Source organism: Gopherus evgoodei, chromosome 2, assembly GCF_007399415.2.
Source record: "Gopherus evgoodei ecotype Sinaloan lineage chromosome 2, rGopEvg1_v1.p, whole genome shotgun sequence".
NCBI lineage: Eukaryota > Metazoa > Chordata > Testudines > Testudinidae > Gopherus > Gopherus evgoodei.
In genome coordinates this window covers 250,711,342-250,731,956 of record NC_044323.1, presented here as the reverse complement: position 1 = coordinate 250,731,956, position 20,615 = coordinate 250,711,342, and the positions used below count along the sequence as shown (strand labels likewise).

The window sequence follows — 20,615 nt, the reverse complement described above, 5'->3', positions numbered from 1 at the left end:
TTACAATTTCAAAATGTTTTATTAGAATTGTCAGATAAAATATTTAACAAGATTATTTCTTAATGTGTGTGAGATTTACAGCTAATAGTACTTTTCCAGTGATACTTTCTGTAAGGAAGATAAGACAAGAGTATTTTAAGAACCTTTTGTTTTCCTGATTAATGCTTCCATCACATCCCACTGCTCATTGGTAACCTACATAATATAAGAAGAAATAGCATTTCACTTGAGTCTGTGTACAATTTTATATAAATTTTTAAGTATGTTTGTATGTAAATAGTATGCATGTAACTTACTACCTTTCTCAGGTCATTGAACTCTCCAGCCATAGAAACATATTCTCCACCATCCAGTCTAATAACCTAGGGGAAAAGGAAGCAATGCACTTAAGATTGGTGCTTTTTTATTAAGCTCCTGTATCATTAGCATTCTCATATATCAGGGTTCGGAAACACCAACCTCAACTTGAACAAATTCAGATTTAAAAAATACACTCAAAATAAATGAATGCAACACTTCTTATAAGAGGCTCTGTGCTTTAAAACCATGCAGGGGTCTCAAACATGCAGCCCGCGGGCTGAGTTATTTCCTGCAGCCCGCCATAGCTCCCCTCACCCCTGGTCCCCCCCCACCTCCCCTGCCTCAGCCCCCCCAAGCATGCCGCATCCCTGCTTCTCCCCCCTCCCTCCTGGAAAGTCCTAAGCAGCAAACAGCTGGACTTTCCAGGAGGGAGGGAGTGCGGAACGGGGATGCGGCGCATACATGGGAGGAGGCAGAGAAGAGGTGGGGCCAGGGTGGGGATTTGAGGAAGAGATTGGAATAGGGACAGGGAGGGGGCAGAGTTGGGGCAGGGACTTTGGGGAAGGGGTTGGAACAGGAGTGGGCTTTTGTATCTTTGTATGAAAAGGTGTCAGTGGTGCGGCCCACAGGCCAACGTACTAGTGCTCACGGTGATTTGAGTTTGAGATCCCTGAACTAGAGTGAAGTATAATTAAGACTAAGAGTTTGTCATGGATATTTTTAGTAAAAGTCATGGAGACGTCATGAGCAATAAAGAAAAATTCACGGAAGCTGTGACTTATACTAAAAATATCCCTGACAAAATGGGGATCTATGGGTCCCCACACCGTTTGCAACGGGGCAGCTATGTAGCGGCTAGGAGCTCTGGGAGCCCCCACTGCAGGGTGGGTGTTGGAGCTCCAGGATCCCCCGCAACCCACATCTGGGAGCTGTGGGGGCCGAGCCGCCTGCAGCTTCAGGGGTTCCCCCCCCACCTGCGGGGGTTGGAGCTGTGAGGTGCCCCCACTCTCCTGCTGCTCCTGTGGGCCAGGAGCTGCAGGATGCTCCCACTGCCAGCAGTTCCAGGGGCCTCCACCACCCATGGCAGCTGGCAACTCGGGGGCTCCCCTGACACCTGTCTGGAGCTCGGGGGTTTCCCCACTGTCAGGGGCAGCTGGGAGCTGCAGGGTACCCCCGCACATGGGGAAGCTTGGAGCTCCGGGGACCCTGCAGCTCCCAAGTGCCACAGGCTGAAGTCACGGAGGTCACCGGAAGTCACAGATTCTGTGACATCAGTGGACATCACAGTCACTGATGACTTCACAACCTCCATTACTAAATCGTAGCCTTAAATATAATCAGCTGACTAGGTTACAAATGAACCTAAGGTTTTCAAATTAGCAATTTCTCTTGCTTAACCTCTCAAATACTCTACAGCACCTAAAGCTTCTTTAAAAATTCTTACCACCACTAAGATCATCATCTATAAGCTTAATACTGCTTACAGCATGAACCAGAATAATGAAAACGTACTGCTCCAGTAACCCAGCTTGCATATTCACTACAGAGGTATGTGGCAAGATTTGCAATTTCTTCTACAGTTCCCAGACGGCCACAGGGAATCCTCCCAATCATTTCTTTCTCAAATGTACCTGTTGGATCAATACGGCTAAAAGCACCCTACAGAATTTAAAAACAAACAAAAACATTCAGCAAAATGTTATGAGTAACTAGAAAATAAATTCAAACTAAGATTTGATTCCTGGTTTCAGACTTAATACATAATCTAACAGTTAGTAGGAGTGTTGTGACAATCATATCCTTATTAGTGGGGTGGGTTAAGAGAGAACAGGAGACAAAGGTCAAATTCTGGTGTAAATTCATTCAACCAGTTACACCAGAATTTAACAAAGCAGTTCATGGTATTCAGCAGTGACCCTTCTACACAATTATAGAGCAGTAAAGATTGGCTCTAGTAAGCGTTTGTACATTTTTTCTGAAAACTTGCAGGATAAAGAAAAATGAGAATTCCTCAGGGATACTATAGAAATGCAGGGGATACTTAAACCAAAATCATACGAAGCACAGAATAACCAAACTGAAAAGCAAGTATCCTTTAATCTTGCTGAACAGGAACAATTAACAGAATACATCTAGATAGCTTTGGGCTTTAAAGTGCATTTGAATATCTGGGAACAGTGCAAGACATAGGTGAGCCTGGGGAGAAAAACCTCACTCAAATGGACTCTTACTAACAAGAATAAACTTCACTGAGCAAAATCAGAAACCTAAGAAAACATATGTGAAGTCAAGCAAGTGTAGTGCTATTTAGTAAAACATATCAGTAAAATAGTAATATAACTGCTTAATGATCTTATTTTTTTAAATACTAGGTTGTATATCTAATAACTTTGCACTGATCAAGGGCTTTTCTTTTCCTCCTACGTTACTTAAAAGAAGTGTTTCCCAAAGAGTGGGGCCTTCCCCCAGGACAGGTGGGGGGAGAATATAGATAGGCCTCTCAATTGTTCTCCAGCATATCAGCTTTCATTAAAAAATAAGTCTCTAGCTATTACAGTTGAAGAGAACCTTGAAAACATGACTCACTAACACCTGACGCAGCAGCAATGCCTGCCTTCAGTCGTAGAGAGCCTGAACAATAGCTCTGAAGCATGAACTGCTCCACTACCTCAGATACAATGATGATAGTGAATTTAAAGTATTTAATTCTTCATAATATTTAAACTTGAATATCTACACAATCTGCTCTAATTGATGACGGGGTGGGTTTATTTCCTCCCCCCTCCACACACTTCTGCTTGGGAAGCAAAGCCCAAATTGCCCATGAGGGCATCTATGCCCACTTGAGAGGAAGCCAAGGCCAAGAACTATGATTAACATAGTTAATGAGCGTGAAATTGTTTGAGAAAAAAATTAATGTCACCACTTAGCACATGCAACTAGAACTAAAAATTGCTGTGAAGTGATACTGTAAACTTGAAAATAAATGTTTTATTTCAGTTTTAAATAATAACGGAAGTTGTATTCAATCATCTAGCATTCAGTATTGACTAGGGAGTTGCACCTTTGTTGTATCTGTAGGCCAAGCATACTGTTTCCACCTGGGGCTCCTTGCACTGCTCCCTTATCCCTACAAGCTTCCCGTTCGTCAGCCTCCCGTCCCCCTCTAGTTCAGGGACTCCCTACAAATCCCCCACTCCATCATTCATGCCAGGGGCACTGTGTGCTCCTCAGGTCTCCCTTCGCCCATACCACTGTCTCTCATGCCAGGGGCTCTATGTCTCCCCTATTTGCTCTCCCTCTTCCATGCTTTCCCTTTCCCCCTTTTCCATACCAGTGACCATTTGTTCTCCTCCCTGCCACCCAACCAGGACTTCTGTGAACCTCCCCATTTTCCATACCACTCATTTCTTTCTGTCTGGCACATAAGTCATTCATGATGTCAACATTTTTAAACTGTTCTGGGAGGATCAGCAGAACTGAGATGGTGGGTATTATTATACTGCAAGGCATTAAGGGTTGTCATCAACCAGTTCTTTGATGTATACACAATTGCAGACGAGGTTGAAGCTGCTGGTTCTGCTAACCAGATGCCAGAGGCCTGAGTGTCCTCCAGTTTCCTCCTTCCAGTTCTCCTATTTTCACCAAAATCAATAGGGTTCTACCCACTGATGCCTACAACATTCCCTGAAATTTTGGAATTGATTGGACTTGGCACTCAAAAGAATTACAGACAAATAAATGCCACAGAATTTAATGTAAAGCCTTGCTTTCCTCAAACAAGTGTGTCATTTCTTAAAATAAAAATTGAAAGACCTGTTTAAAAATACAATTTCATTTCATTTAACTTAAATTCTAAAACGAAAGTAAACCTTAAATAAACGCTCAGAGGAGCTGAAGGGAGGCATGAAGTTCCATTTTCCTTTATTGGGAGAAGGGAGGCTCACCTTTTAAAAGTTTGGGAAAATACTATCCTAAAGCATTTTACAATTACTCTTATTTCACAGATAGGGAGAATAAACCACTGAGAGTATAACCGACTTGCTCGATGTTGCACAACACCGTTGGATCACTGGAGAAACCAAGTTTGGTCTTATCTATGCTGAAAGGATTATAGTAAGGGTTACACTATCTTAAAGCAAGTATGCATGGCATAGCATATCCAGACTTGGAATTATTAGATTTTTATTGGTAAATGTCGATATACGTCTGTGATGGGGTGAGACTCCCATACCAGCTATGCAAGAGTGGAATTGAGCCAGGAAGGCCCAATCAGCTAAATAGGCTTCAAATAGGGGAGCTTTTGGCTGCAGGCAGCTAATTAGGAACAGGCTCACCTGTGTAGGAACACTTGGGTCCTATAAAGCCAGGAAGCTGGAAAGCGATAGGGACAGCTGCTGAGAAAGGGTAGTCACTTCCTGGGAAAAGGCTTTTTGGAGCTGGTACACCCAGAGAGAAAAAGGGAACCAGAGAGTAGGAAGCAGTAGGGAAGGAACAGAAATGGCAGAGAGAGAAAGCCCAGAACTGCCGAGCTAAGGGTCCCTGGACTGAGGAGTAGAGGGCAGGCCTGGTTCCCCTACCAGCTACTGAGGGAGTGGCACTGGGGTAGTGAATGAGAAGACTGTCTAGGACTGTTGATGGTCTGAACTCCGGAAGGGAAACACAGAATGATCTAGCTGGAGGAGTAAGTCACAAAGAGAATGATGTGGGTCCTAGAATGAGAGGAGCTGCAGACCAGAGTCAGAGTGATGGCATGCAAACTGCGGACAGGAGCACTAGCCTTCAGAGTTAATCCCCAGAGTAACCAGGAGGAGGCGCTAGATTAGGGATGAGTGGAGCACTCCATGACAACATCAATTTCACTGTACACACACAAACCGAATAAAATATATTTCCATCAATTATCAAAATTTACAGATAGGCAAAGTAAAAAATGCTGTTTGAGAACCCTCTGGAATTTGATGCAAGACTATTTTGTATATTTTGATATGGTAACAACTTGTGTTAACAGTTATAAAACTAACTTTTTAAATCTCAACATCTAATGTAATTAAATAATTATTGTATGTCTGCCATAAGTTCCCACAATTGTGAAAAATTTAAGAGAAAAAATAAGAAATGCTGAAAAAAAAACAATTTTGTGCAACTGTGAAAATATCAATAAAATATATAAAATGCTTTAAAACAAACATTAATATTTCCATCAAAATTATTACAAAAATAAAAATCAATTTCTACCAGGCCTAAGTACATGTAAGGTCATGTCTCACTTTTTAATGACAGAAATGTACCTTTGTTCTTATTGGACCTGGTTGGATCACATTGAATCTCATGCCATATTTACCCCATTCAGCTGCAAGAGACCTAAAAATTCATTAATAGAATGCATAAATATTTCAAATAGCATGTTGCCTAATGTTATTCAGGATGTAATTCAGAATCAAAACTGGGAAGTATATATGTCAAATTTATAAAAACTTTAACATTTGAATCCTGACCTATGTACTGGTAAATTTTTTTTGAAATATTGTCCTTTTTTTGTTACTGAATTTTAATCTTCTCACACATGGATCTGATGTTATATGAATTAGCGAACTGACAAATACAGTAACACCCATTTCAAGTATATATTGCATATACAGCATATATTCATGACAATCATTGGGAGTTAGGTACCTATCTCCCTTGGGCACTTCAGAAAATCCCACCAGTATACACTTGTGGCAGATCACCAATATACTTCTCAAACCAAGTGTTTTAGGGAAAATAAGATAACCAAACCCCAACTTCTAAAGTGTTTTACAAAGCAGAGTAAGCAGTGCAGTTTTCCTTTTATGAAAAATATTATCTTTGCATATGCTGTTTCTTTAAGGGTGCTAAAACATCTGGTGTGGTAAACGAATAAGGTGGCTAGTCTCTGAAATACACACAAGTCACACTCAACTTGTATGAAAAAAGTGTACACTTCTGCTTTGCTCTGTATCCCTTATTTGCTTTGTTTTTCTGGAGAAATAAATCACACCTGACCTACTTACATTTTCAAACATTTCCATTTGATTATCTCTACTGAAGTGTAGCGGCTGCACTGTCTGTTGGTATCATCTACTTCCCTATAGCTGCTAATCACAGATGTCTTTGTTTGGGGAATGAATACGGATATCTGTTTAATACTATTAAAGGAATTATTGCAGATAGTCCTGATAAAAATCTAAGCAGCAGAATCCATGGAATTGAGTAAACTATTTATTGATCTCTTTTTGCCCTAGTAAGATGGCAAAAGTAATAAAACTTAAATACTTCTTTCCATGAGAAGCTGTGATAGTAGCAACTGCTTTCTTGTTACGTAAAATGGAAGCTAAGGAGTTCATTTATGATCCAGTCAACTAGCTTCATTTTGTCAGTCTGACAGGATGTGGATAAAGAACCAAATCGGCCCAGTCTGGGAAATGTGAAGATAAAGCATTGATATGCTCAACTACTCACTTGCACATTGCATCTACCCCAGCTTTGGCAGAGGCACTTGGTGACACAAATCCAGACCCACTCTCTGCATAGATTGTTGTAATAGCCAAGAATGCTGCCCCTGTAAGATGCAAGAAGATAACATTTTTAAACACGCAGGACGAGCGACAAATCTTAAAATTAACAGCAACAAGTATTAGAACAGTACTGGTGTTTGCATCATCTCTGTTTTCAGGGATTTAACCTTCAGTTGTAAAACAGAATTCAAACAAGTTTGGCTCCAGCTGTTCTTTTCATGTTTGGTTCTTCCTGTGCCTGAAATGAAAGAGTTATTCCATATATACAAATGCTTTTTCTTGCTGGTACTTTAAATCCCAGTACTGCATTTGGAATTGTGCAAGTAGGCCCTTGCATCCATAGAGTCCCACTGACACTGAACTTATACCAGTAAACCCCTTGCAGTGTACACAAGGCATGAGCCAGGTTACTATACTCGTGATACTTCTTGCTGTCCAGGCCTTTAGGATATATCCATATTGCAATCAGAGGTGTAATTTCCAGCTTGGGTAGATGTACACGTTAGTTTTTCTTGTGCTAGTGTTCTACAACAAGTGGCATAGATGCAATGGCACAGGCAACTGCTTGGGCTGGCTGCCTGAGTACAATCCCCTCTGAGATCCTAGATATGTACTCTGGCGGATAGCCTGAGCCGCTGCTCATGCTGCTGTGGCTGCATGCTATTTTTAGCTTGATGAAAGCTAGGGAGGGTGTCTTCCCAAGCTGGGAATTACACCTCCATCTGCAGTGCAGGTATACCATCAGTTCTCAGGCAGCTATTTTTGCTACAGCTTCCATCAGTTGCCCACACTTCCTGACTGAAAGGGCAGGACATAAAACATCAATGTGAACAATTATTAATTTCAGCACAGTTTTAAATTACGAATTGCAGTAGGGGTCTTGAGGCTGAAACCGAAGTTTATTCTAGTGCCCAGAGATCTCTTTTCTTAGCAGATTACAGTAACTCATACTACAGCAGAAAATATACCCAAGTTAATCTTGACAATTGTACTAATCTTGCTATTAGTGCCATAATGAGATCTCACAACAAAGACTTATTTTTATAAAATACATTAGACATTCAAGTAGAATAGCAATTATCAACATAAATGAATGATGTAAATATTTTGTTTGTTCATCCATTTTCTTTTGTAATATTCAGTAACTTAAAATAGCTTGCCCAATCATTAGTGTGTACCTACTTTAGTTGAGAAAGGGAACAAAACATTAGCCATAAGTCCCTGGTAAAGAGACCACTAGTTCCTTATGCTAGTGAATGTAAAACTAAAAATATTTTTAAAAATACTATAGGTAGAATAATGATTTTAATTATGATTGTTGCTCAATGGACATTACTAACATTTTATGTCTTGGGGATAGCCTATATACAAAGACAAAGTAAAGTAACTCAGTTAAATATTTATGGTGAGAAATTCACAGGAGAATTAAAATAAAAACCAACAATATAAGCTAAATGGGCATTAACAGATATGCCTGAGGATATCCTGCAACAATTAGCCTTAGAGAAATGAAATTCTTCATAGAGACTTTGAACAGAAAGAGAGACAACCCCTCTCCCAACTAACTTTAAAATCTATTTTGATGTGGATATAAATTATGCATAGTTAGCAGACTACAAGGGATAGGTTTATTAAATGCACATTAAGTAAAACCAGGTGCCCCCAGCTTAGAAGCCGCAAGACTGATATTTACCAGGTACTGTCAAGGCTCAGTGTTTTATTTCTATGTATTTCAGTTCACTCTTACAAGGTGTATGTGTAAATGTATCAGTTCAATAAAAGGCCATTATCTAATTGTTTTTGCTATCTCATGTGTTAAAATTTAAAATAAATGTTTAAATAAAGAGGCAATGGACATTTGTATTACAGTAACACTTATATTCCCGAACAGAAATTGGGACCCCACTGTGTGAGATAGCATACAAATGCACAGTAAGACATTTCCTGCAACAAAGAGCTTAAAACTAAATAAAGCGTGTACTATTTACAAAAATAGTTTTAATGTAAATCACATTTTGGACCTAAAATACATGTTAGTGTCCCTGTAACAGCTGAGATGTATGCCAGCATACTATTACTAAATATCTGTTTACAGTAGCACTCAATGTCCTATGTGCATCCCAAACATTCAAGAAAGAATGGTCCCTGCTCCAAGGAGCTCATAGTGTAAGGACAGGCAAGTAGACATAGGTTAGGGGAAGGGAAACAACAAATAGGGAATTTTAAAAAATATAAATATGAGATTCACTGAAGGTAGCATGGCAGAAGTGGGTCTCTTAAGAGAGCCTTAAATGCAAACAGGCATTGCATGCAGGGGCCATGAAGAAGGAAGCAAAACTGTAAGACTATAACTAACTGGTGGCCAAGGGTGTGGACACTATTAGAATAGAGAGGCAAGGTAGAGGGATGCCATGAAACTTAATAAGGATATATAGAGATGGAAAGAAGTACATGGAGCTTTGAAGGAGGCAAGAAGCTTAAATTTAATGGGATAGGAGATGGGGAGCCAGGGAAGGTAACTGAAGAGGACATTGACAAGTTACTGTTGTGAGACAAGGAAGCTGACTTTAATGGCTGCAATGTGTATTGACTAAAGGAAAGCAAGGTATATCTTTGGAAGGCCAGAAAAGAAGCTACTGAAGTAAAATAGGCAGGACATTAAGAAGTCCCAACGGAAATTTGTCTGTGAGAATGGATCTTGGAGATGCTGAGTAGGAAGAAGATATTAGTACCTAAGTGTTACTGGACTAACTGTACATTTCTAGAATGCACTGCATGTGGCACATGAAAATACTATTTGACCAGAGACCGTAACATACTCTAAAGAGCGTATACACAGCTTTGTAACTTAAAACTGTAATCATCAATATACAGCAATGGCACAGCAAATTCAAGGCATCGTGGATACTTTTTGGAGTAAAGTTGTACTACGCTATCATAAAGACTGTAATCTCAATAAATCTGACCAGATTCGCATTTTTTGTAATTATGATTGTAGTAACGGATTTTTGTTCAAGTAAAATACAGGAACAGGCCTTTATGCATGCTATTAATTTTCATGCTCTAGATGTGGCTTCTTCCAGAATGTTTTTCCTATATCCTTCTGGAATAAATGTATATTTTGGGTAATGGAGGAATAGAAATAGTCAAAAGATAAGGTGGTTCACATATGTATAGTAAACTACTCAATATTCATGTACAGTGAAGAGACTATGAATTTTATAATTAGCACAAAAACAAAGGAAGAGGATGCACTTCATTCTTGAATTAAGTCTATATTCTACTGGCAATTTACTATTTTAAATGTTCCCCAGGAAAAATCCGACAGAAATTAAAATACTTTATTCTCAAGGATTCCTTAAAGCACACAAAAAGAGGCAGATACATTAAAAAGATCGTAATGAAAATCATAACGATATACAGCAAAACATACAAAGAGATGATTTTGGCTATTTAAAGACTAATTTTAAAACTACAATCTAATGAGCAGTAAAAATGGTTTCAGGTATGAAAGACAGAGCCTGACACAGTGATTGCATAATAATTAAGAACATATTTGTGAAAGTTTACTGTTAAAAAGGAAACACTTTTCTTCTATTCTATAATTACAGACTGTGTTAAAGCAACAAAAATATGAAATTTTAGAATGAACAAGTCCATCTGATCAGGCAGCTAGAAAAATGCAACACAAATAGGCTTTGCAGAATTCAATTTTTATTGTTTATATTTGACAGATAATATCAATGTCTGTTTTTAAGCATTTTTTATTTTTATCAATTGAAATTGTCACCACTGTGTGAAATTACAGGCTTCAAGCAATTTTTTTTTCCCAATTTTTATTAATTTAAAGTTTCACAGTTGTGGGAAATTATGGATTGTGGTCAGATAATTTTTTAGTGACAGTAGATAACGAGACTCAAAGTTAAAGCTTCATATAACTCTTAAACACAAATTGTCGATGTCACATGTCAAAATATACAAAGTAAAAGTAATTAAAACAAACTCTTAAGTTCTCAATCAGCACTTCTTACTTTGCTTACATGTACATTTCTATCATCATTGATGGAAACACTTTTTGTTGGTTTGTGTGCATACCGTGAAATCGACGTTTACCAACATTTACCTATAAAAAACTAATCTTTCTAAATCTAAATACAAGTCAGGACAATTCTAGGCTTTTATCTAGTGTGAACTATTGACTCAATGTGTGACTTTGTACCTTAATACATCTGGAAAAATGGTAATAAAAATGGGACCATATGGAAAACCATACCCAGGAACTTGCACCACTACTAGCCAAAACACATCACTGCCTGGAACTTGAAAAATGATTGGAAACTAACTAGAAAGAAGACTGAAACCAATACATCTACATTTATTGGTGAAGTAGAGGGAAATGCAGAAAGTCTTCAAATGTAGTGAAAAGCAAGTTCGATGTCTGAGTTCTTTTACTTTAAATAAATCTCAGGTGCCTACAGTAACACTAATGGTATTTTTTTGGGGTGAGGGGAGAATAACCGACCGTGATTTTTAACCTAACTGAATCCAATTAAATGAATGCCACATAGTTCATTGCTTAAAGGAAAATGGAGAAAGGACAGAGGAGACGAGTAATATCACTATTTGTAATGTAAAAGGAAGTTTTGTTTTGTTTTTTCATAATTTACAGATAAGGTCCAAAACCTGCAATCAGATTTGTGTAGGCAGCATCATTCACTTTGGATCTGATTGCAGGATCAGGTCCTAAAATAAAATTATGGATTCTGTAAGGTAGTGCTGTGTTGTATAGATGTTTGCACTGTACAAAAGTTTCTTCTTGCAAACCTGTACAGCATTAAAATCCATTTATCAAAATGTTTATTTAAAGCATCAAAACTTGCTATTGTACATAAGTGTTAAAGTGAGGACAGTAAATGGTAATGAGATGTCACAATCCTTAGGCATTGTTTAGCTTTAAGTATAACTTACCTTTTTGTACTTTAATTAGTTCCTTTCCAATTTCTAGAGTTACAAAGGCAGTACCATTAAGAACAATATCAACTATAGTTTTCCATGCATTAGCAGAAAGACGTTCAGTAGGGGAAACAAAGTTTCCAGCTGCATTGTTTATCACAACCTAAAACAAGAGAAGACAAGCCTAAAAAGTTACATGGAAATTAGTTCACCATAGCACTTAAGTATAAAAACTTTTCACATTGCTAGAGATAAAAGTAAAAATGTTCCTATCAATGAAGTACAGTGTAGACAGACACAGGAAATAATCTATCATAAACTGAAGAGGAGGGCCACCATATAGATTCATAGAATCATAAAATAGCACGGTTGGAAGGGATCTCAGGAGGTCATCTAGTCCAAACAGGACCAATCACCAACTAAATTATCCAGGCTAGGGCTTTGTCAAGCTTGACCTTAAAAACCTCTAGGGAAGGAGATTCCACCATCTCCTTAGGTAACCCATTTCAGTGCCTCACCACCCTCTTAGTGAAAAAGTTTTTCTTAATATCCAACCTCAATCTTCCTCACTACAACTTGAGACCATTACTCCTTTTTCTGCCATCTGCTACCACTGAGAACGGTCTAGATCCATCCTCTTTGGAATCCCCTTTCAGTAGTTGAAAGCAGCTATCAGATCCCTCTCATCCTTCTCTTCTGCAAACTAAACAACCCCAGTTCCCTCAGTTTCTCCTCATAAGTCATGTGCTCCAGACCCCTAATCGTTTTTGTTGCACTCTGCTGGACTCTTTCCAATTTTTCCACATCCTTCTTGTAGTGTGGGGCCCAAAACTGGACAGAGTACTCCAGATGAGGCCTCACCAATGCTGAATAGAGGGGAATGATCATGTCCCTCAATCTGCTGACAGTGCTCCTACTTATGCAGCTCAAAATGCCATTAGCCTTCCTGGCACCAAGGGCACACTGTTGACTCATATCCAGCTTCTCGTCCACTGTAACCTTTTCTGCAGAATTGTTGCCTAGCCACTCAGTCCCTAGTCTGTAGCAGTGCATGGGATTCTTCTGTCCTAAGTGCAGTACTCTGCACCTGTCCTTGTTGAACATTAGATTTCTTTTGGCCCAATCCTCTAATTTGTCTAGGTCCCCCTATATCTTATCCCTACCCTCCAGCGTATCTACCACTTCTCCCAGTTTAGTGTCATCTGCAAACCTGCTGAGGGTGCAATCCATGCCATCCTCCAGATGATTAATGAAGATATTGAACAAAACCAGCCCCAGGACTGACTCTTGGGGCACTCTCCTTGATACCGGCTGCCAACTAGATCCATTGATCACTACCCATTGGCCCGATGATCTAGCCAGCTTTCTATCCACCTTATAGTCCATTCATCCAGCCCATACTACTTTAATTTGCAGGCAAGAATATTGTGGGAGACTGTATCAAAAGCTTTGCTAAAGTCAAGGAATAACACATTCACTGCTTTCCCTTCATCCACAGAGCCAGTTATCTCATCGTAGAAGACAATTAGGTTAGTCAGGCATGACTTGCCCTTGGTGAATCCATGCTGATTGTTCCCGATTGCTTTCCTCTCCTCGAAGTGCTTCAAAATTGATTATTTGAGCCCTGCTCCATGATTTTTCCAGGGACTGAGGTGAGGCTGACCGGCCTGTAGTTCCTCAGATGATCCTCCTTCACTTTTTTAAAGATGGGCACTACATTAGCCTTTTTCCAGTCATCTGGGACCTCCCCCAATCACCATGAGTTTTCAAAGATAATGGCCAATGGCTCTGCAATCACATCAGCCAACTCCCTCAGCATCCTTGGATTCAGTGCAGCTGGCCGCATGGACTTGTGCTTGTCCAGATTTTCTAAATAGTACTGAACCACTTTCTTCACAGAGAGTGGGTCACCTCCTCCCCATACTGTGCTGCCCAGTGCAATAGTCTGGTAGTTGAGCTTGTTTGTGAAGACAGAGGGGAAAAAAAAGCATTGAATACATTAGTTTTTTCCAAATCCTCTGTCACTAGTTTGCTTCCCCCATTCAGTAATGGTCCCACACTGTCCATGACCACCTTCTTGTTGCTAGCATACCTGTAGAAACCCTTCTCGTTACTTATAACATCCCTTGCTAGCTGCAACTCCAGTTGTGATTTGGCCCTCCTGACTTCACTCCTGCATGCCTGAGCAATATTTTTGTATTCCTCCCTGGTCATTTGTCCAAGCTTCCACTTCTTGTGAGCTTCTTTTTTGTGTTTAAGATCAGCAAGGATTTCACTGTTAAGCCAAGCTGATCGCCTGCCATATTTACTATTCTTTCTACACATTGGGATGAGTTGTTCCTGCAACTTCAATAAGGATTCTTTAAAATACAGCCAGTTCTCTTGGACTCCTTTCCCCCTCATGTTCTTCTCCCGGGGATCCTGCCCATCAGTTTCCTGAGGGAGTCAAAGTCTGCTTTTCTGAAGTCCAGGGCCCATATTTTGCTGCTCTCCTTTCTTCCTTTTGTCAGGATCCTGAACTCTACCATCTCATGGTCACTGCTGTCCAGGTTCCCATCCACTTTTGCTTCCCCTATTAATTCTTCCCTGTTTGTGAGCAGCAGGTCAAGAAGCGCTCTGCCCCTAGTTGGTTCCTTCAGCACTTGCACCAGGAAATTGTCCCCTACATTTTCCAAAAACTTCCTGGATTGTCTGTATACTGCTGTTCTGCTCTCCCAGCAGATATCAGGGTGATGGAAGTCCCCCATGAGAACCAGGGTCTGTGATCTAGTAACTTCTGCTAGTTGCCAGAAGAAAGCCTTGTCCACCTCATCCCCCTGGTCTGGTGGTCTATAGCAGACTCCCACCATGACATCACTCTTGTTGCTCACACTGGCCACTAGGCTATGCAGCCCTGACCGAGGAGGCAGCCATATTGACTCTGGCCACTAGGCCATGCAGTCCTGCAGAAGAGGGCAACCATTTTGACTCCAGCCATTAGGCCACGCTGCCCGAGGCTAGAGGGGTCATTTGACCTCAGGCACAGGGCTATAACACCCTTCTCCGCTCCCCAATGGATGATGGGGTGTCCCAGCCCCATGACATTGTCTCACAGTGAATACTGGAATGAAAACTATTCTAGACAGATAACTTAGTAGAATTTTAGGTGGTCAAACTCAGAGATCTTTACTAATAGTTCGAACCACCACCCACAGACCTAATATCCCCATAGCTGCTAATAAAAGTGTTCACTGACCCTGACTCTCATATCCCACTGACAAGTGGGTATAAAAATAAATCTTTTAAACAGACTCACTGTCAAGTGGTTTTGTAACAGTACTGAAGCAGGATACAGAACTCCCAAGAAAGTGAAAAAAATGTATGTATTTTCTTTTTCTCATGGGATTTTTTTTACTGACTTCTGACCCATGCTGTCTCCTTCCTCTACTTTATTTCATTTTTGTCCTGACCACCTCCTTTATATCCTCTACTCTGTTCTCTTGCCAAGTTATTTCCTTCCTTCATTTCTTGTGGTTTTGGTATCTCTCTCCTCCAAGTTCTGCCCTCTGATGGCCCTACAACACTGCATTAAGCTAAAAAGCATAGTTTTGCCAGTTTAAGCCGTGTCCGCACTTGGAGTGTTTTGATATGGAATACCACTACAGTTATACCGGCAAAGCCTTTCCAAGGGCCAGCCTGACCCTAAGTTTTTAAAAGATATGCCCTGTCTCCCAAAACTGAACAGGCTTGTTCTCCTACAACTCTAACCAGCTTGAGACCAGTCTACTTGAGACACTGCCTATCTCCCTTTTCCATAATGCAACAGTGGATACCTCTGGACTTAGAGAGGGACTAGGGATAAAAAATCCTATGTGAACAGCCCTTCGCTTTGGAACCAGCTCCCTTAGCTTTGGTCCAAGATAGCCTTATTTGTTCATCTCCTGGGCACAGTGAAAGGCTTATCTTTTTTTACTCAGGCTTTATGGAAGTTGACATTTTGTGATCAGAGTTCGGATTTGTTTAGCTGACAGTGAGTTGCTGAGGGCTGTGTGCAGGTTATTGGAGAGTGTTTACCTGCTAGGTTTAGTTGTTAATTTCTTTACATGTTCGTTTTCAAAACAGGTACTTTTTTGGTATATTTTGTATACACCACAAAAAAAAAAAGGCAAGGAAGGATGAAAGAGAGAAAGTGTAACTGTTATTTCTGCTTTTAATTTGGAAGACACTCTGATAGCTGACAGGTGTCATAAGTACAGGGATAAATAAAATCATTCTTGTATGGCTAAATTCTGCTCAGTTCACTCGCACTAGGAATTCCACTCTTATAGCAGTGGAACTATATGAATGAGTAAGGGGATAGGATTTGGTCCATTTGGCTACTGAATCATTCAGTAACTACCCAAAACCGAGTAGATACTCTGTGCATAGGCACTGTCGAAAACTAAGAAACAGATAAAACACTAGTTTTGTGCTGCACTACTGCTGCATTAGTAGCTGTTTTTTTCCTACTGGGTCTCTGTATGCAGAGCTGCTTTTCTATGATATATCACTTTTGTTCCCACATACTATTCAGGGTATTTTCACCACTGATGATTGAAGTCCTTGCATCATAACTATCATACGTACATCAGGATGTCCTGCCACCTTGATTAATTCAGCAACAGCATTCTTAACTGAAGTTGGGTCTCTCACATCACACTGGATTGCATGAACCTATATATTAATGGAGAAAAAGGCAAGTATATTACTCATGAGATAAAGAATTTTAAAAAATTCTTTAAAATGCAGTAAAGAATAATAAAGATACAAACTTATCTAAAAATATACCTTGTTTCCTGTTTTAGAAGAAATTTCTTCTGCAGTTTGTTTCAAAACATCGATCTTCCTAAAAATAATTATAAATTTTAGCATGACTTGAGTTTCCACTAAATGCATCTATGTTACAAATCATTACACTTTGAAACATTAAAATCTTTCTATGAATTCCATTTGTGTGTTGGTGATGTTAGTGCAAAATTTACCTTTGAAATAAAAATAATTTAGGGTCTTGGTATTTCAATTTAGCTTCTGAAAAAACCTCTCAAGTAAAATGGAGTTTTAAAGAAATTCCAAGTTATGTCCAACAAAGTAATCTTCTCTCATATTATCAGCTAAAAGCAACTTAGATGGGACTTAAAAAAGAGATACTTTTGATAGTAACACACAGCAGGTGATACTTAACAAAAAAATGCCTTCATCCTGGGCACAATGAAATTTAGAAAAGACAAATGTAAGGTGCTACCCTTAGGGAAGAAAAACCAAATTCAGAAATACAGAATAGGGGATAACTGGCTTGGCAGCAGCACTGCTGAGAAGGATCTGGGAGTTGTGGTGGATCATAAGCTCAACATGATTCAACAAAGCAATACTGCTGCAAAAAAGTAAAAGCAGTTTTAGGTTCCATTAACAGAGGCATAGGATGCAAAATTTCATTTAGAAATAAGAGGTGATAGTAACGCTCTACTCAGCTGTGGTTAGGCCTCAGCTGGAGTACTGTGTCCAATTTTGATCATCAATGGATAGAAAGGATGTAGAGAAACTGTAAAGTAACCAAAGGGAAATGACAAAGATGATCAAAGGGATGGAATGTAAACCATATGAGTAAAGGCTGAAAGAACAGGGTATGTTTAATTTGGAAAAGATGAGATTAAGGGGGGAACATGACAGTGGTCTTCAAATACTTGAAAGGCTGCCATAAAAATGGTTGGAAAAGTTATTCTCTTGCCATAGAGTGCAGGACTAGAGGAAACAGGTTCAAACTAAAGCATGGAAGATTTAGATTAAATCTCAGGAAAAATTTCCTAACTGTAAGAACAGTAGGACAATGGAACAGACTTCCTAGGGAGGTTGTGGAAACTCCTTCACTAGACTTTTCAAAAGGAGGCTGGATAGCCATCTGTCTTGGACAACACAAATCCTGCATAACACATTTGGCACCTAAATGACATGTTGGCAGGGGGTTAGAGTAGATGGTCCTACGATTCTAAATATTTTATTTAGGGCTGTCAATTAATTGCAGTTAACGCCTGCGATTAACTGAAGACACGTTAATTGTGTACCTTTGGGCAGGGAGGGAGGCATCATTGGTGGCCCCAGATCAAAGTGTCAGGTGGGCTGGAGGGGAGTGGGTTCCAGCTAGGAGCTCTGGAGGTGGGGAGGCATGGTAGTTGGGCCAGAGCCCCATGCCCTGAGAGCAGCTGAAGCCCAGTGCCCTCATGGGTGCTGGAACCTGGAGCCCCCATGCCTATTTTTGAAAATACAGAAAACCTAAAAAAATATTTAAATAAATGGTATTCTATTATTGTTGCACAGTGCAATTATAACCACAATGAATTGCAATTAATTTTTTTAATCTCGCAATTGGTCACGTTTGTGTTAACTTGAAGGATGAGATTATTTGCTCCTATTATGCTAAAAACCTTAGAAAGATCATTTTTAATAATGAGAATTATGCTAGGGCTGCTGTAAAATCCTTGTGTTTAAAAGAAATACTAGCTATAGGAAATGATAAAAAAACTTGATCAGAAAGATAATTCTAATGATGAAAATCTCAATGGCCATTGCTGTTCATTTAAAAAGAAATTTGTTGACTTATTTTGTAAGCATCTAGAGGATCATAGCCAACATGAATTTGTCAAGAACCAGCAGACACCAACTTCATTTCCTTTTTTGACAAGGTTATTGGCCCAGTGGATAAGGGGGAAGCTGCAATGTGATATATTTTAATAAGGGTTTTGACAGTCCCACATGAGATTATCATAAACAAACTATGGAAAAGTAGTCTAAATGAAATAAATATATGGTGGATGCACAACTGGTTAAAAGACAGTATTCAAAGCAAGGTGCATAAAAATCAATGATTTTTTTTTTTAGAGAAAAAACCTGGACTTTTATGATTTAAATCGGATTTTTTGATAAAATGCTTTTTGAGGAAAAAACTGAAGACCGACAAGAATGTATTTTTATGTAGAAATCCACAATTAAATCAAATCTTCCTGACTAATGATTTAAGTCAAATCCACCCTGATTCAAAGAGTAGTAATCAATAGTTCGCTGTCACACTGGAGTGGACATATCGAGTGGAGGTCCGGAAGAGGTCTGTCCTGAGTCTGGTACTATTCAATATTTTCATTAAAGACTTGGATAACGGAGTAAAGAGTACGTTTATAAAATATGCAGATGATACCAGGTTGGGAACATTGCTACCAGTTTAGAGGACAGGATTAGAATTCAAAATGACCTTGACAAATTGGAGATCTGGTCTCAAAGCAACAAGAAGAAATTCAATAAAGACAACTGCAAAGTACTACACTTAAGAAAGACAAATCAAGTGTGTAACTATAAAATGGGGAATAACTGGCTAGGCAGTAGTATAGATGTAATAGATCTGGCATTTATAGTAGATCACAAATGTAATAAGAGTCAGTGTGATGCAGTTGCAAATAAGGCCAATATCATCCAAAGGAGAGCAACAAAACTAATAAAAGGTTTAGAAAACCTGACCTACGAGGAAAGGTTAAAAAAACTGAGCATGTTTAGTCTTGAGAAAAGAAGACTGAGTGGGGACCTGATAACAGTTTTCAAGTATGCTAAGGGCTGTTTTAAAAAAGAGGATGATCATCAATTATTCTTCATGTCCACTGAAGGAATGGGCATAATCTGCAGCAAGAGAGATTTATATTAGATATTAGGAAAAACTTCCTAATCATAAGGATACTTTAGCACTGGAGTAGGTTTCCAGGGGAAGATGTGGAATCCACGTCATTGGAAATTTTTAAGTACAGGCTGGACAAACACCTGTCAGGGATGGTCTAGGTATACTTGGTCTTGCCATAGGGCAGGACGCTGGACTAGATGACCTCCTGAGGTCCCTTCCTGTCTACATTTCTATTATTCTATTTTTTGTGTCTCTTGGATTTGCAATAGAGGTGACGTGTACCTGGCTTTTTTTGTTTTATTATACTTTCTAATTGTGGACTATCATTACGACTTTAATTTGTATTTCTTCTCATTGAAGGCTACGCAGCAATCAAGCACAAGACATTACAGGTCATACATAAGTACTAACAATTTTAAATATAATATTTATACTCTGTATTGTGTTTGTGTATATTTCAGAGTACCTTTTTAAAATTTAGCACATCAGATTATAATTAAAATGGTACTGCAGGTTAAGAGACAGATCTAAATTACATTTTTTTATTCATAGCTACAGACATGTATCTTTACATATTGTTTATGAAGGAACAGGGAAGCAGATCAATGCAGCTTTCAATACTAAATTTAAAAAGATATTTTAGGTTTGATTATTAGTATTTACCTGCTTGATATAACACATTCAGCACCTAAACTGGACAGAGCTGTTGTCATTCCCTTGCCAAGCCCAGTACCTCCACCAGTAATAAAAGCCACTTTTCCTTGAAAGGCATTTGGTGGTAACATCAGGTTTTGAAGAGGTGGAAAGAAGCTAGCTTGAGGTACATTGCTACTTTGACTTAATACATTTGATCCATGATTGAAAAACTGAAACAAAAAAATAAAATTATTTATTACTGCTTATATACATGGATTCCCACAACTATAATAAGAAAATTAAGTTTTAAATTTTGGAATAATTATAATAAATGTTTTCACAATTGACTCAAATTCACTGTGAGCAATAATTTTATATTTATTGGATCACAATACTACATGTGAATACTTTTAAACAAATATGAATATTAAAGTAATTTTAATTTTTAGGGTAAGTTAATAAACTGCAGTAATTTCCACTACATTTTCAAATGAAATAAATAACATATGTTT

At 39.0% G+C, this 20,615-nt stretch overlaps 1 protein-coding gene across 1 annotated transcript in view; it reads right to left on the bottom strand.

Annotated features, from left to right (window-relative positions):
* Positions 1-20,615, bottom strand: part of DECR1 (2,4-dienoyl-CoA reductase 1) — a 36,694-nt gene continuing 16,079 nt past the window's right edge. Inside the window, exons 2-10 of the mRNA XM_030553422.1 lie at positions 20,131-20,333; positions 16,599-16,656; positions 16,398-16,484; positions 11,808-11,955; positions 6,784-6,883; positions 5,592-5,664; positions 1,813-1,959; positions 300-362; positions 1-195 (exon numbers count right to left, since the gene is read on the bottom strand). Of these exons, the coding sequence (XP_030409282.1) occupies positions 136-195; positions 300-362; positions 1,813-1,959; positions 5,592-5,664; positions 6,784-6,883; positions 11,808-11,955; positions 16,398-16,484; positions 16,599-16,656; positions 20,131-20,333 (939 nt within the window). The 3' untranslated portion in view covers positions 1-135. The remainder of the gene's footprint in view (positions 196-299; positions 363-1,812; positions 1,960-5,591; positions 5,665-6,783; positions 6,884-11,807; positions 11,956-16,397; positions 16,485-16,598; positions 16,657-20,130; positions 20,334-20,615) is intronic.